Source organism: Leptopilina boulardi, unplaced genomic scaffold, assembly GCF_019393585.1.
Source record: "Leptopilina boulardi isolate dan_hultmark-lab unplaced genomic scaffold, ZJU_Lbou_2.1 LbouV2_386, whole genome shotgun sequence".
NCBI lineage: Eukaryota > Metazoa > Arthropoda > Insecta > Hymenoptera > Figitidae > Leptopilina > Leptopilina boulardi.
Window position 1 is genome coordinate 1,560,543 of NW_026137958.1, and position 15,598 is coordinate 1,576,140.

The 15,598-nt window shown below is 23.4% G+C and overlaps 3 protein-coding genes across 6 annotated transcripts in view; 1 reads left to right on the forward strand and 2 right to left on the reverse strand.

The window, feature by feature from the left end:
- The window catches only part of LOC127288461 (beta-hexosaminidase subunit beta-like), a 21,285-nt gene continuing 5,687 nt past the window's right edge, over window positions 1–15,598 (forward strand). The window contains exons 1-8 of one of the 4 annotated variants that reach the window (XM_051315932.1): window positions 1–666; window positions 1,421–1,509; window positions 1,637–1,838; window positions 1,910–2,025; window positions 2,191–2,563; window positions 2,646–2,935; window positions 3,021–3,283; window positions 3,494–3,708. In XM_051315932.1, coding sequence (XP_051171889.1) covers window positions 1,811–1,838; window positions 1,910–2,025; window positions 2,191–2,563; window positions 2,646–2,935; window positions 3,021–3,283; window positions 3,494–3,671 — 1,248 coding nt within the window. In that variant the 5' untranslated portion in view covers window positions 1–666; window positions 1,421–1,509; window positions 1,637–1,810 and the 3' untranslated portion in view covers window positions 3,672–3,708. Of the gene's footprint in view, window positions 667–1,283; window positions 1,510–1,636; window positions 1,839–1,909; window positions 2,026–2,190; window positions 2,564–2,645; window positions 2,936–3,020; window positions 3,284–3,493; window positions 3,709–4,697; window positions 4,811–15,598 lie in introns of those variants that run through there. The other 3 variants (XM_051315931.1, XM_051315933.1, XM_051315930.1) reach the window with 3 other exon arrangements.
- Window positions 4,005–9,017, reverse strand: LOC127288462 (cysteine dioxygenase type 1). The gene is made up of 5 exons (XM_051315934.1): window positions 8,315–9,017; window positions 5,469–5,610; window positions 5,193–5,310; window positions 4,715–4,884; window positions 4,005–4,619 (listed from the first exon to the last, which is right to left on the reverse strand). The coding sequence occupies exons 1-5, from the start codon at window positions 8,542–8,544 to the stop codon at window positions 4,584–4,586; spliced, it is 696 nt and encodes a 231-aa protein (XP_051171891.1). The 5' UTR covers window positions 8,545–9,017; the 3' UTR covers window positions 4,005–4,583.
- Window positions 13,168–15,598, reverse strand: part of LOC127288414 (uncharacterized) — a 6,347-nt gene continuing 3,916 nt past the window's right edge. The window contains exons 13-19 of the mRNA XM_051315831.1: window positions 15,343–15,563; window positions 15,080–15,254; window positions 14,741–14,948; window positions 14,258–14,432; window positions 14,050–14,172; window positions 13,669–13,990; window positions 13,168–13,579 (exon numbers count right to left, since the gene is read on the reverse strand). Coding sequence (XP_051171788.1) covers window positions 13,346–13,579; window positions 13,669–13,990; window positions 14,050–14,172; window positions 14,258–14,432; window positions 14,741–14,948; window positions 15,080–15,254; window positions 15,343–15,563 — 1,458 coding nt within the window. The 3' untranslated portion in view covers window positions 13,168–13,345. The remainder of the gene's footprint in view (window positions 13,580–13,668; window positions 13,991–14,049; window positions 14,173–14,257; window positions 14,433–14,740; window positions 14,949–15,079; window positions 15,255–15,342; window positions 15,564–15,598) is intronic.

The following is a 15,598-nucleotide window of genomic DNA, read 5'->3' on the forward strand; positions in this document are numbered from 1 at the left end:
TTTAGTGGGGGGTTCTCTTAAAGCAGGTTTTTCGCGAGAGGAGAAATTGATGCGCAGTGACCGTTTGCGCATGGCGGTCTATTTCAAAATAATGTTGGAGTTTATTGGAAATTATGTTAGAAGAAATAAAGAGATGAATATAAAAAATAGTAGAAAAATTACAGAAAGTAATCATAAATTTCTTTCTTGCATTTTGTCCATACCCAAAATTAGCCTTATGTTTATGCTATTGTGCTTTGATAGGTTTTGACAATTCTTTCTGTTTACATTGTCAGCCATATGCACCGCATGACGTAACTGCGCATGACGCAATATGTATCTAAAGTTTTAGGGAAGAGGAACACGATAGGGGAAATTTGTCTTATTAGAGGTTGTCTTATGAGAGGTTCGACTGTAAATTGTTCTTATTACTAGTGATGTTGATGTAAACTTCCGGTTGCGCAAATGGAAACGGAAATAGTTCTGTACTGACATTCGGCTTTGTTAAGCTTTTTTAAAGTGATATATCTTCTTTATAATTTAGTAATACTTTTAGCTATTTTTTTCTATTACATTCATAATAATTGTGATAAATAATTAGTGAACATTTGTGGAAATTCTGGAGCAATAATTTCGGTTTATAAATCTGTTACACATGTGTAAGAAGAGCAAAGAAATCAAGTCAAGGTACATAACCTCAAAACTTATTTTCTTCACTAATTTTTTCAGAGAATAAATATATACAAAAATATTAATTATTTTTTCTTAAAATTAAATGTCAATTGTTTTTTTAACTATTGTTACATTATAATTATAAATTACATTCGTTTTCTAATTGATTAACACATATTACGGTTCGTTGAAAATTTTAATTTTTGATTTGTATCTACAATAATTGTCCGGCATTATTCCATTATTAGAAAACATAAAATTTAATCAGTCGAAGATACTTATCGAACAAACATATTTGCCGTATTTTGATTAAAACTTAAAAATATAATATCAATTTAATAATCTACTGTGTTATTTTTATAACCAATGTTATAACTTTTTTTATTATAATTGTGCATGCTCGCATGGCGCCTATAAAATTACAACAATTAAAAAATAATGTAATATTATAAGTTAATGAATATTAATTATAAATTGATTGTTTATAAATAATTATACTAAATATTTGATTTCAAATATCGATTAAATTATAATCAATAAAATTGATTTGATATCAAAAGTTTAATATCATATGAAAATTTTCCTGAGTGCACTTGACTTGAGTCAATAAATACAAGAATGATCATTCATTATAAAGTTTAGAGACTATTAAAGACATACTTCTTAAAAGAAATTATAATGAATTTACATATATATGTATTTCTTGTATTGGTATTATCATGTGTATTATTTGCAAACGGAAAGTTAAATTTTGGTCCATGGTTTCCAGCAACCGAAGGAGAACCATGGCCTTTACCATGGATCAAAAATACCTCTAATGAATCATTATTTTTGCATCCTATAAATTTTGTCATTAAAGTGAGTTGCAACAAAAATATTATTCTTAAAATAATTATTTTCGAAAAACAATTTTTAATTATTAATAAATTAATTACTGAAAAATTGAAAGAAAGAAATTCAATTATGAATTACGATATTTTTGCAGACTGAAGATAATGATTGTCAAATTTTGTACGATGCTATTCAAAGATACACATCAATTATTATCACCGAATCCAATTCTGCTGGACGTTTCACTAATGGAAATGAAAAATTAGATTCTTCAATAATAGGAAATTTAACTCGTCTTAACATAAAAAAATTAAAATTCTGCGAAAAAATGCCCTACTTTCAAATGGATGAATCATGTAATTTCAAATAATTTAAATTGTTAAAGTAGAAAAAAAAATTATTTTGTATTTTATTCTGTGTGTTGCAGATAGTTTGGAAATCATCGAAAATGAATCAAATTTAAATGCAGATTCAGTTTGGGGAGTTCTTCGAGGTCTCGAAACTTTTAGTCAATTATTATCTGCATCTGGAAAAGGAAATAGTGTAAGTATATTAAAATTATATTAATTAAAGTTAAAAATTAAAATTAGTTTTTTAATTAAATTTAAAGAGAAAGAAAAATCTTTAGAATTGAAGAGATGTGTATATAGAAATCGAAAAAAGGAGAGTTTAATGGAAAAGTATTAGAATAGTAATTTAAATTTTCAGTTGAAAATAAGGAAACAAATTATCAAAGATAAGCCTCGATTGCCACATCGAGGACTTCTTTTAGATACATCTCGTCATTTTATACCCGTAAAGGATATTCTTCTCACTTTAGATGCAATGTCCTATAATAAATTGAACGTATTTCACTGGCATATTGTAGACGACAATAGTTTTCCATTTAAAAGCGCAATTTTCCCTGAATTATCATCAAAAGGTGCTTATCATCCATCAATGATTTACAAGAAAAACGATATTGAACAGATCATCAATTATGCACGACTTAGAGGAATACGTGTGATTCCTGAATTTGATACACCTGGACATACCGAATCTTGGGGTCAAGGATATCCCGATTTACTCACCAAATGTTATGGCATGTCATAAAGTTAATTAATGCAAAAAATATCATTGATTTTACAATCAGTTTATTATTATTTCTTTTATATTATTTTTAGATGAAAATGGAAACTTAGATGGAACAGTTGGTCCCCTTGATCCAACAAATCCAAAAGTATATGAATTTTTAGAGAAATTGTTTCATGAAATTGTTGATATTTTTCCAGAAAAATATCTTCATCTTGGAGGTGATGAAGTACCTTTCAAATGTTGGGAAAGTAATTTAAAAATTTTGAATTTCATGAAGAATCATATGATGAAAAATTTTACAGAATTAGAAAATTTTTACATCAACAAATTGCTTAATATAACAAATAATCTTAATTCCAAAACAATAGTCTGGCAAGAAGTAAATAATCGTTTTTTTTTCATAATGTAAAATATATATTTTAATTTATTTTACTATACTACTATTATATAAAATTGATATGTAGGTTTTTGATAATGGTGTAAAAATTGAAGCCGACACAATTGTTCAAGTTTGGATTGGTCCAGCATGGAAAAAGGAAGTTGTTAAAGTAACAGAAGCCGGAAATCCTGTAATACTTTCCGCTTGTTGGTACCTTAGTGATCTTTTAAGTGGAGGAGATTGGAAAAAATTTTATTACTGTGATCCACTATTATTTTCTGGCACTAAAGATCAAAAGAAACTTATGATGGGTGGTGAAGCTTGCATGTGGGGAGAATATGTTGACAAGTATCCAAATTTTTGTTTAATCTATTAATTATATGCAATATTTACCTCAAAAAAGTATTAATTTTGAAATATTTATTTTATTATTTTTATTTATTTATATTGGTTAAAAAAATTTTGAAAAATTTTCTTTATTTTTCTTGCGAAAAAAAAGATAAGAGAGATTTTCATAAGAAAATCTTTATTTGTAATAATACATTATTACATTTTTAGGAACAATTTGCATCAAAGAATTTGGCCTCGAGCAAGTGCAGCTGCTGAACGACTTTGGAGTTTTAACATACAACCCATGAATTTCGTGTCTAAACGTCTTGAGGAGCATTCTTGTCGAATGAACAAACGTGGTGTACCTGCCCAGCCTCCCAATGGATCCGGTTTCTGTTTAATTTGAAAACTACACAATTCTGCACAAAAAGAATTTATCGCAGGTAAACTAGAAAATTTACAAATTACAGAAATATTTTTCAATCAACTGCATGATACTATAAAATAATTGATACAAGAATATAAATAGTAAGACACAATAACAATAAGATGAATAATAATATTTAAAAAAAATTAAATAATAATAATGTAAATTTAAAATATAAAAAAAGATAATATAGAAAATAAAAAGGCGTAACATTATAACAAATTTAAAAAAAGAAAATTACTCTTAAAAAGTACCAAAAAATGACATATTTTCAATTGGTAATTGTTGGTAAATGTAAAAATTTTGTTCACATTTTTTTGTGAATAATACATTATTTATTTGGTTTTTATTTGTACATTTAAGATTTTTATGAAGTATACAGTAAATGAATAAAAAATAAATTTAGTTTCCATTGACAACAATATTGTCTGAAAACAATTAAACTACAATTTAAAAAAAAATAATTAAAATTAAATCGGTAAAACTAAACGTAATTTTTTTCATCTTATACATGTTACAATATATGCGTCAAATATAGCTGTAAAATATAAAACTATTTTTATTGAATAATAATTTAAGGAGAAAAGTATATTGAAAAAATAAGTAATTTAAAAGTAATTAAGTATTAAATTCCATCAAATTATAATTATTATTAATGTTGAATTACTTCAGTAGTGAGGTAATTAAAATCATTATTTTACATCTTGATTCACAAATAATTTCTGTAAAAATCGTCAAAAAAAATAAGGTGGTTTTCTTTTACGATGAAACTTCAGATTTTATTGCCAATATATATTATCTTAAGTTGAATTATATATTTACTTTTTAAATTTAAACGTATTAATCAATCAATTGGTAACGTAAGAGTTGGATTTTTTTTTATTTTGCAAATTAATTGTCTTCGGGAGCTCTCGTTTCTTGAATTTCCTAAAAGGAAATGTTTTAAATTAATTAAAAATTAATGAAAATCGTATCGGAAATGATCTTGATATTGTATATATGTAGAAGGACAAATGCCATACCCGATTACGGTGCTCTCCGTACTTGGACCAAAATGTTGACTTACAAGGTGACCTCTGACCAGTTTCTTTATTAAAAATATTGCACGTGGAAATAGGTGGTGAATATAAATGTAAGGAAATTGCTGTATCAACAGTGCTCGGATTTTCCACACGATGAAGTCCAATATTATCTAAAAAGTTACATATTGCGATAAATAATAATATTTCCTTTATTATCGAATCAAATTAAATTAAAATTTCATGGGAAATTAAAATTATTCAAATTTTCATAATTTTTTTCTATTAAAAAAGAAAAGTAAAAAAAATTTTTAATCTTTTTTGGAATTGTTCTTAGGATTAAAGGCACTATTTTTCTAATCAATAGAAACTTCTTGGAAGAAACTATTTTTTATATTGATAAAATTTCTTTGTTTTGTCTCTATTATTATTATTCTGTTGTTTTCATTTTTTAAGAAGAAAATTTGAGTTTCTTCCTTACCGTTAATGTATGTAATTTCATTAAGTTCAAATGTATTTTTTCCTGTTTCACGAAGTTTCTGTGATGTTTCAGAACTGGTTTCTTGTTCGTTTACTTCAGAAGGAAATGCGTAGTTGGTCTAAAAATTAAAATATTTTAAATTAATTAAAAAATTTTAAATGTTCACTCTTAAAATTATAGACTATTTTAAATTGCTTTTTCTTTCTTTTTCTTCTTTTTAATTGGCAGAAGTATAATTTAAAACGAATTAAAATTATAAGTTTTTATAAAAATTACCTCACATAATTTTCCTTGAAGAATTTTCATGACACAATGAGAGTTGGCATGATCATGAATTGCTGATCCATGTCCTTCTCCCCAACAAAGCACCATAAGATTAAACCTTCCATTTCCCTCGTCAACTAAATTTCTGGTATATCTATATTATTTAAACAAATTACATTATTAATATATTATTATTATTATTATTATTATTATTATTATTTTATTTCTAATTTTTATATTTATTATTCATTGAGATATTAACTCATTATTATCACTCTAGACCGAGCTCTAGACATTGTAAATTATAGATTTTTCAAAAGTCAATTTTTATTTTGATTAAATTTCAAATATCATTTTGATGAATTTTTTTTTATATTAAGCTCATTTACATTTAACTTTTGACCAAAATTTATCATTTTTATCTAATCTTTTAAGCGAACCAGAAAAAATTTGATGAACTGTATAAAATGTATTATTCACTAATTGCATATGATTTTAATTATACATTATTATTATTATTATCATCTTAATAAATTCAGAAACAAAATTTTTTCTTAATAATTTTTATTAGGCATTTTACGGTATATTTTTTATTTAATTATTATACTTGCCACTGAATTAGGCAAAATTATATAATATTTTTTAAGAAAATTATAAAAAAATTAGTGTTATTTTGAAAATATTAAATTGAACACGTGTTTCTTATCGTTTCTTACGCATTTTATTTAATATAAAACTTGTGACATTCTTATATTTACGTTATTTCGTTATTTCGCTATTTATCAATTTTAATCGGTGTAAATATTTTCGTAATAATGGAAAATTCTACTATGACTATTTTCCTTAATGAATAATAAGAATTTTTAGAAATTGACTAGAATTAATTAACAACAATTATTATTGAAAGATGATAAAATAGATTTTTGATGATTGAGAAATTGCAAATTTCCTGACGACTAATTTTTTTTTTTCATTACATTCACATTTTGAAAATAGTACATTAAAAATAAGTGACAAATTATTTTTTGATTCAACTAATTAATTTCTTATTTAATTGACTTTTAATTTAGATATACATTTTTATTTCTTTCATTATGTAGTTTCATTATTTATATTTTTATTTCTTAATTTTTATTATTTTCGTATATAACGATTCTATAAATTTTAAACCACAGACAATACTAAAGACATTTAATCTTTATGATTAAGAAGCTTTAAAATATGCTTGATTTTGGATCAATAAATCATTATAAATACAATATGGTTTCAAATAAAGTAATCATTTATAAATTATATACGCACGTATGCGTGTAAGTATAACTAGTATTGACTTTCGTCTGACAAGGCCTCATTTTTTAATTTGAAACTTTGTCAGATTACTATTTTTAAAAACAATTTTGATTTAATACAAGCGAAACTGATAAAATTGTAATTAATGCAGTTCATTCAATTCGAATGATGGATAAAAGTCAAATATATACATTGTTTATTATAACATCCATAAAGATTAATCTTTTTTTAAACTATATTTCGATTAAATTTAAATAAAATATTATAAATAATTTCTTTAAATAACATTTATTTATTATAACTATTTTTTTTATTAATAAAAAGGAACAATATTTTCTTGTTTCACAGTATTAATATTTCAAAAAAGTCTAGTGAATTGATAACATGTTTGAACTTAATGATACTTAATCTAATTCGTCCATTAGAAATTAATTAGCAAAGATCTTTTATCAAATTTATCTTAAAAATTAAAATAATATTAATACAATTGAATTGAATGTGATTTAAAATATTTAAAAACTATAAAATAATCTAAATTAATTGATAAACGTTAATAAAATTTGGAATAATTTTAATTTAGATATAAAAATTAAAATGAAAACAAAGTGCATATTTCACATAGCGAACGTATGTAATTTTCATTCTGTCAGTTATGAATGGATCCATAAAGATAAATAATAAATTTATAATGTATGTTGTGAATTTACTCACACAATTTAAGTAAACGATATGATTGAAAACTCTTGGATATATCGAAAAATAAAACGTTGAGAGAACGATTTCCATTGTTATTTAAGATAACAAAAATTTTCCTAGATATATTAATAATAAACTATAACTTATTGTCTGGCTTATATACGTTAATAATAAAATAGAAAAAGTGAAAGTATATTTCGTAGCAAAAGTAATTATTACTATACTGTATATATTAGATAATACTTAAAATTTGTAAATTATAACTCATAATTAATGAAAATGTTAATTTTTTTTCGCTTTTATAATTTTTTTTGTTTCTTTCATAATCTATCAAAAAAATAGTTCGATGAATCTTATAAATATTTCTAAAGAAATCATTAGAATATATCAAGTGAAAGGAATTTTCTAATCTTATAGACTAAAATGTCTATATAATTTTAGTCATAAATTAATTTTGTAAACGTTACGTAGAACCAATGTAACGGTATAAAAGAGTAAATATTTTTTTTACACTTGTGTAAACTAAATTTTTCAAAATTATCATTATTAAAATTCATAGATATGTAAATATAGTTCAATGCGATAAATTATTATTATATGACTATATAACTTTTGAGGATTAAGATTATAGTGAAAAATGCCACTGTAAAATTTTTTATTATTATAAAAAATTTTAATAATAATAATAGTGATGATGATAATAATAATAATGTATAATAATATAAATAATGTAATATTAATTAAAATAATAATAATAATATAATAATTTTTTATAATGTTATAGGAGAATAAAAATAAGTGAACAATTAAAAATAAAAAAAAATGGTAAAAACAAAAGAAAAAAAGAATTATAAAAAACAAATGTTTATCACCTGTATCTGTCAAATTTGGCGTATTTCTTCCACTCTTGAGGATTGCTTCTGTATGCCAACATAATTTCTTTAACCCTATCAATATTAACATTATCAGTTTTAAAAACATCATGTAAATGATGAATAACTTCCTTTAAAGTTAATCCTTTAGTGATGGGTGTTTCATTCATGACTTTATCGAAAGGATAATCGTGCATTGACGACTGGCACTTGTTGCTAAACACTTCCATACTTTCTTGTTTCGCACAAAGACAAATTGTTATATATGCAGAAAATAAATTTAAAAAAAAAAAATTATTCTTAAAGCCAAAAAAAAGTATTAATAAAAAAAATTAATAAAATTAAAAAAAATAAATAAATAAAGAAAAATATATTGCAAAAACTTTTGTTAATATATATTGTATACACTATGGATAACTTTCGTTCCACCTGTGCGTTTTCTCTCTCGCGTGTACACAGCTTATCACGGTACGGAGATCTCGCGAGAAATGAAACAAAAACTGGTTGTATCAAATCGTTAAGAGACAATAAAAAAATATGTTAAAAAGAATATGTTCAAATAATATTTTATTGAACTCGTATTAAAAAAATATATATATTTATTGAAGAGGGATTAAAAATGTTGCGCTAACTGAATTAGTGAATAGTTTAACGAGACTGAAGAAACTAATGAATTCCCGCGCTTTAACATCACGAACTTGATTTTACCAAAGAAGTAATCCCTACTCCATATAAATCACTAACAACTGATATCGCCTCCAAGTCTAAGGGATACCAGTGCTGCTTATAATGAACTTAAAACATAAGAGCACTAAATTATTTATTTTTCTTCTTTATAAAATTTCTTTTTCTATAATTTTTCTTCGTTTTTTTTTCTCTTTTTTAGTTCTTTCTTTTTTTCTCTACTCGTTTCTTCTTTTTAATATTTTCTTTCTTCATTTCTTGCATTTTTTACAGACTTTTTAAAAAAGTTTTGCTCTTTTCTTTACAGTTCTATTTAAAAAGTGATCGCGAAGAAATTAATTTTAGGGGGCGATTTCACTTTCCCATATTTAGACTGTACATCTGCTAATTCTGTCAGTTAAATTGTACCTTTTAATACATGAGAAAATTAAAAATTAATAACTTTAAACTACAAATTCTACACATTTTTATTAATTTTATATTTTAACATTGTACAAGTTTCGATTCTACAGTAACGAAAATCAGTCAAAAAAAATTTAATAAACAAATTTCACGTTCTACACCGTTAAACTAGGTATTATCAAACTCTACACACCATTCAATTCTACACAGAGTAAGGTGAATAAAAGAAATTAATTTAAAATCTGACAAACAAAAAACACTGTTAAACTATATAATGTTAAATTTTCCTATCAACAATAAACGTAACAATCTAGTTTCAAATGTTTTATCGTTATCTATTGTTACTATATTTACTTAATTATATTATTCAAATATGGAACGGTTATTCATGTGTAGAGTTTGACTATAACCAATTTAATGATGTAGAATTTTTACAATTTTTTATTTAATTTTTTGTATGCATTTTAGTATGTGTACAATTAAATGGATAACAATCTAATAAAGTAGAATTAATTTTATAAGAAAAATTTAACAATGTTCAATTTCAAAATTTAGAGTTTAAAAATAATATATATATTATTAAAATGTACAATGGGGCTGAAATTTAATATATTTGTATATTTTCACAAATGTAAATTGATTTAAAGTTTTTGAGAAACGTAAAATATTACAAATATTATAATACACTTTTAATAAAATTTTTTTGTCTAGGAATTTCTAAATTTTTGAAATTTGTTTAAGTATAATGACGCGTGTTTACAAAATTTTGCATAAACTATAAATATTTGCCAAACAGATGATAATATGATATGAACTATATATTAAAATTATGAAAATCGTGTTGTTTTGCAAAAAAAAACAAAAAATTATAAAAGAAGATCGCTTATTGTTAGAAGAATTGGTATCATAAATACGCAATCAAATAATTTATTATTGAAAATAGTTTATTATTGAAAATAATGTTAACGATCATATATAAAAAATACACTTATGGTCAAGATAGAGTATCAAAAAATCTAATTTTCTCAATTTTTTTTTAAAGTTAAAGGATTTTTTTCTTGTTTTAAGTTGTTATTTTACTTTTCTGGAAAAATTTAACTGTTTTTCTATTTTATCTATTTATTTTCTATTTACTGGGGAATTTTGTACTATATTTTGCTTTCCATTATTTCTAACAATTTCATACATTTTTTTTTTGTAATTATCAGAAAGCGTTCATTCAACTTGAATCAAACTATTGCACGTGATTCTGTTTAAGGATTTAATGAGAAAAAAGTCGGGGTCACCAAACTTGGTCAATAAAGTCAACTCAGTTTATAACAAAGTAGCACCTACTCCTTTTTTTGTCTTCTCAACTTTAATTGGATTGCATTCCATATGAACATTGCAAATTTTTCTTCCCTTGTTTAGATATAGATATCACAGAAAATATAAAAAAAAAAATGTTCAAATCAATACAAAAAAAAGTTCAATAATATCTAGATTTCACACTCTGTTTGTTTCATCTTTTGTTTTCCAAGTAGGGAATTTTTTAAAAATTATTTTTTTTTATCATAAACTTCCTCGTTTAAAAAGTGATACATAAACTTTTATAAATTATAGAAATTGGCACAAATTTTATTTAGTAAAATTTCAAAATTCAATCTCTATAAAGAAAAGAAGTTCAAAAGTGAAGGATTATATTATCTTTATATTAGTAGCAAAGTTCAACGCATTTATAAATGAGTGCATCTGTGAAAAGTACAATATTACTGATTTTTTTTCATTTATCCAGTCTAAATATTTTAACTTCCTGATATAGCTCTTATGTAAATTTTTATTTGACGAACAATATTACTGTCATTCATCAATTATTATCCTTTATCATGTTTAATTATCAACACCGAAAAAATGATATTCTTAAGAATATAATCTTGGCTTTTATTTAAATATATAATTCATGCATTTTATTCTTAGACTTAGAGTTCAATATTCTTGAAATAAAAAATATATTTTTTAACTAAAAGAATATAAGAGTCATTCCATTATATTTCGAACAATGTCGTTGCCGACTAATTTTTAAAAATTATGATACTTTGCAGGGATGATCTTGAAGTTATAAAGATCACGAAATGAAAAGATTTTTACTAAAATTTTTATTATTTACTTTAAAATATGAATTTAAAGTGTACGAGGTGCTGAAAATTGACAGTTTTTCAGCCAGCAGAAAATATTCGAAAAAACCTATAATTTACCATAAAAGTGTGAAAATTATTATTGCAATTTATTAAGAATGACTAAATTTACTTTTATAAATTGATTTAAGCATTTAAAGATATGAAATAATAGGAAAAACATGATTTTCAATTTCATCTTAAAAATAACCTAATTTTGCTATTTTTATCGATTAATTATGAGAAAGGGTAAATATTAAATTTAAAAAAAACTTACCAAATATCAAGTCATTGCTATTAACTTTCAGATTTTCTTTGTACTTTTTAATTTTTCTCTTTATTTATATAAAAATTTTGAAAAAGAAAATTGCCACTTTGCTAATTTTTGCGATTTTTGAAACTGAATAACTTGTTTACAGTAAAACGGAAAAATCTGGGATTTTGGGAGTATTTAAATATACACTAAATAAACACACTCTAACAGTCTTGCGTTGGTTTTTGAGCTATTTTGTAAGATAAAGCAGATCGAAATTTCATTACTTTTGAGGCTATATTGACAATAATTTGTTCTTAACTTGAAGTTGGCTCGCAAGTGTCGTGTCTTATAATAAATTCATATTTATTTATATTAAATGACAACACTTGCGAGCCAACTTCAAGTTAAGAACAAATTATTGTCAATATAGCCTCAAAAGTAATTAAATTTCGATCTGCTTTATCTTACAAAATAGCTCAAAAACCAACCCAAGACTTTTGGAGTGTGTTTATTTAGTGTATATTTAAATACTCCCAAAATCCCAGATTTTTCCGTTTTACTGTAAACAAGTTATTCAGTTTCAAAAATCGCAAAAATTAGCAAAGTGGCAATTTTCTTTTTCAAAATTTTTATATAAATAAAGAGAAAAATTAAAAAGTACAAAGAAAATCTAAAAGTTAATAGCAATGACTTGATATTTGGTAAGTTTTTTTTAAATTTAATATTTACCCTTTCTCATAATTAATCGATAAAAATAGCAAAATTAGGTTATTTTTAAGATGAAATTGAAAATCATGTTTTTCCTATTATTTCATATCTTTAAATGCTTAAATCAATTTATAAAAGTAAATTTAGTCATTCTTAATAAATAGCAATAATAATTTTCACACTTTTATGGTAAATTATAGGTTTTTTCGAATATTTTCTGCTGGCTGAAAAACTGTCAATTTTCAGCACCTCGTACACTTTAAATTCATATTTTAAAGTAAATAATAAAAATTTTAGTAAAAATCTTTTCATTTCGTGATCTTTATAACTTCAAGATCATCCCTGCAAAGTATCATAATTTTTAAAAATTAGTCGGCAACGACATTGTTCGAAATATAATGGAATGACTCATAATAATAATAATAATAATAATAATAATAATAATATGAATAATAATTAATAAATTATGTAATAGAAAAAATATTTCAGTTTTTTCATTATCTAAAGAGGAAGAAGACAATTTTTTCGTTTTTAATGTTTTTCCAAAAAATATGTAATTTACAAATTTTAGAGATAAAAATAATATAATGATTTTAATTATATTGACTAATTTTTTTTACACGTTATGCTATACATGTTCTTATTTTTGTTTATGTAAGTTCTTTCTTAATTCAATAGTATATAATATTATAAACTATTAGATTGTATATCATAAATAATTATTAAAAATTATAATTGATATAATAAAAATATTAATTATAATTCATTATTTTCTTATTAATTAATCATTAAATTAATAGTATTATTAGCATGATAATCTACATTGAATTAATTCATTAATTTGTCATTTTCGTCATCAGAGGATTCATTGGGCATATATGTTTTTTTGAAAATATAAAATGTATCACTCGTTGAATCACTAGGTAATTCCTCCTGAGATAAAGATTTTTGGGAAAATTCGTCAGGTATTAATTTTTCCTCTGGTATGGCTTTTTCCTTATATTCTTTTAATAAACTTTTAAAAGCTTCTGTTTCTTGATACGGCAATATATTACGTTTTTTCTGTAACAATTTTTTGTCACAAAAATTTAAAAAAGAATTTTTTTTAACTAAAAATGATAATTTTTTTTTTTATAAAATTATATACATACTCTCGTATGATGTGATTGACAAATTTTTGAATCTCTTTGAGATGATGATCCATGCTCTCTAATGTATCTTACAATATCATATCTCTTTTGTCTTTCGTCTTCTCGTTTTCGAATTGTTTTCATTTTTTCATTTTTTTCTAATTCTTGAATTAATTTTACATTTTTATCAAATACATTTTCCAAAGATGTTTCAACAATTTCTGAATGTGAAATTAATTTATTTTCTGGAACACGCAATTTGCAATTTCTTCGCAAATAATAATCTTCACGGAAATTTTCTTGTGTTGAACTCAATGCTTTTCTTCTGCCACAATGTTTGCAACTGGAAAAAAAATATTAATTTAGAATGTTAATTAATTAATTAATTTTTTTATTAAATACCTTCTTGACTTATTTGGCGATTCTTTTCTATAAAGTACATTTATTTGCTTATCTTCATCTCTTCTTTCAGTTTCCAATGATTGATTATCATTCTCTGAACTGCTATAGTAATTTTCATTATACCTTTAAAATTTATAATTACAAAATTAAAAAATTCGCTTTTGATTATTAAAAACAAAAAAAAATTTGATATAGTAAAAGCAAAAACCTTCTACGTAAAAGACGTTTTTCTGTTGATAATTTTTGATAATTTCTTCTTTCATTGAGTGTTTGCAAAGAAATATCTCTTTCCATTTGTCTCACTGTTGATTCATCAGCAAATAATTCATCATTTGTATTTTGATTTTCATCTATCATTTCTATTTCTTCATTATTTGAGTTTGCTAAATAAACAAAATAATGTTTTAAAAATAAAATTCTAAAACCCAAATATCAAGACAATGTTAAAAAAATTATTAATAAATAATTAATTTAAATAATAACACAAAATTAAATCGGGTCAAGGAAAATTAATAAAAAATATGCCAAAGATTGTAATAAACAAAAAATATTCATTCAAATTATGATAAAAAAAAATAATATAATGCCCCTATAGTCTTGATAGCTGGTCAAACACATGTGTATGTTGGAATTAATTGTCTATTAAAATATTGATATGAAAATATTTATTGAAAAAAAAATAGTTACTGACCACCGTAAAGTTTCTGAACTGAAGAATAATTACTAGATAAACCAGTAACATCGATATAATTTTTATCATCTTCACGGGATTCACTAAAATCATATTGATTATTTATTGACCTCGACAATTCTTGCATATCGTCTTTTGCTGACGTTGTTAAAGATGAAACTGAACATTTTGATTTATTACTCTCTTCCAAACTATCCAATTCATAATTCTGATAAAATGATATTACGTTAATAATTATTATCATATCTACATATATATTTTTTTAAAATATTTTCTTCCATTTTGCATTATAAAAAAAATTAGAAAACTAATTAGTAAATTTAACAAAAGAAATAGTACTTGAATTTCCTCATCATTGTCATTCCAAATTTCTGTTATTTGACTTGCATCCGAGGAATTTTTCGAATCAGATAAATGATTTAAATCTTGTTTATCATTAGAACATCGACAATGATAATTCATTCTTTCGTCAACTTGATAATATTTTATTCTTTCGGCAATTGACATTAAACCACTTTAATGATAAAGGAAAATAATAATTAATAATTACTAATTAAATAATAATATTATAATTACTTTCTCATTGTGATAAAAATGTAAACCTGGGTAATTCTTTTGTACAAAATTGCTTTTCATGTGGATATCGCAAAATTTGTTCATCTTTAATTTCTTGCAATGAATCGTAAGATTTTTCTTTCAATTTCTCTCGATAATCGATACTGTACGATGAAGATGATGTCGAGATAGATGAAGAATATAGATTCACAATTTCCACGTCTTCTTTTTCTGTTTTTTTATAATCCTTCGAGACTTTTTCCGTTTTCTTCATTTATTATCATTGTTATTAATTATTTATTT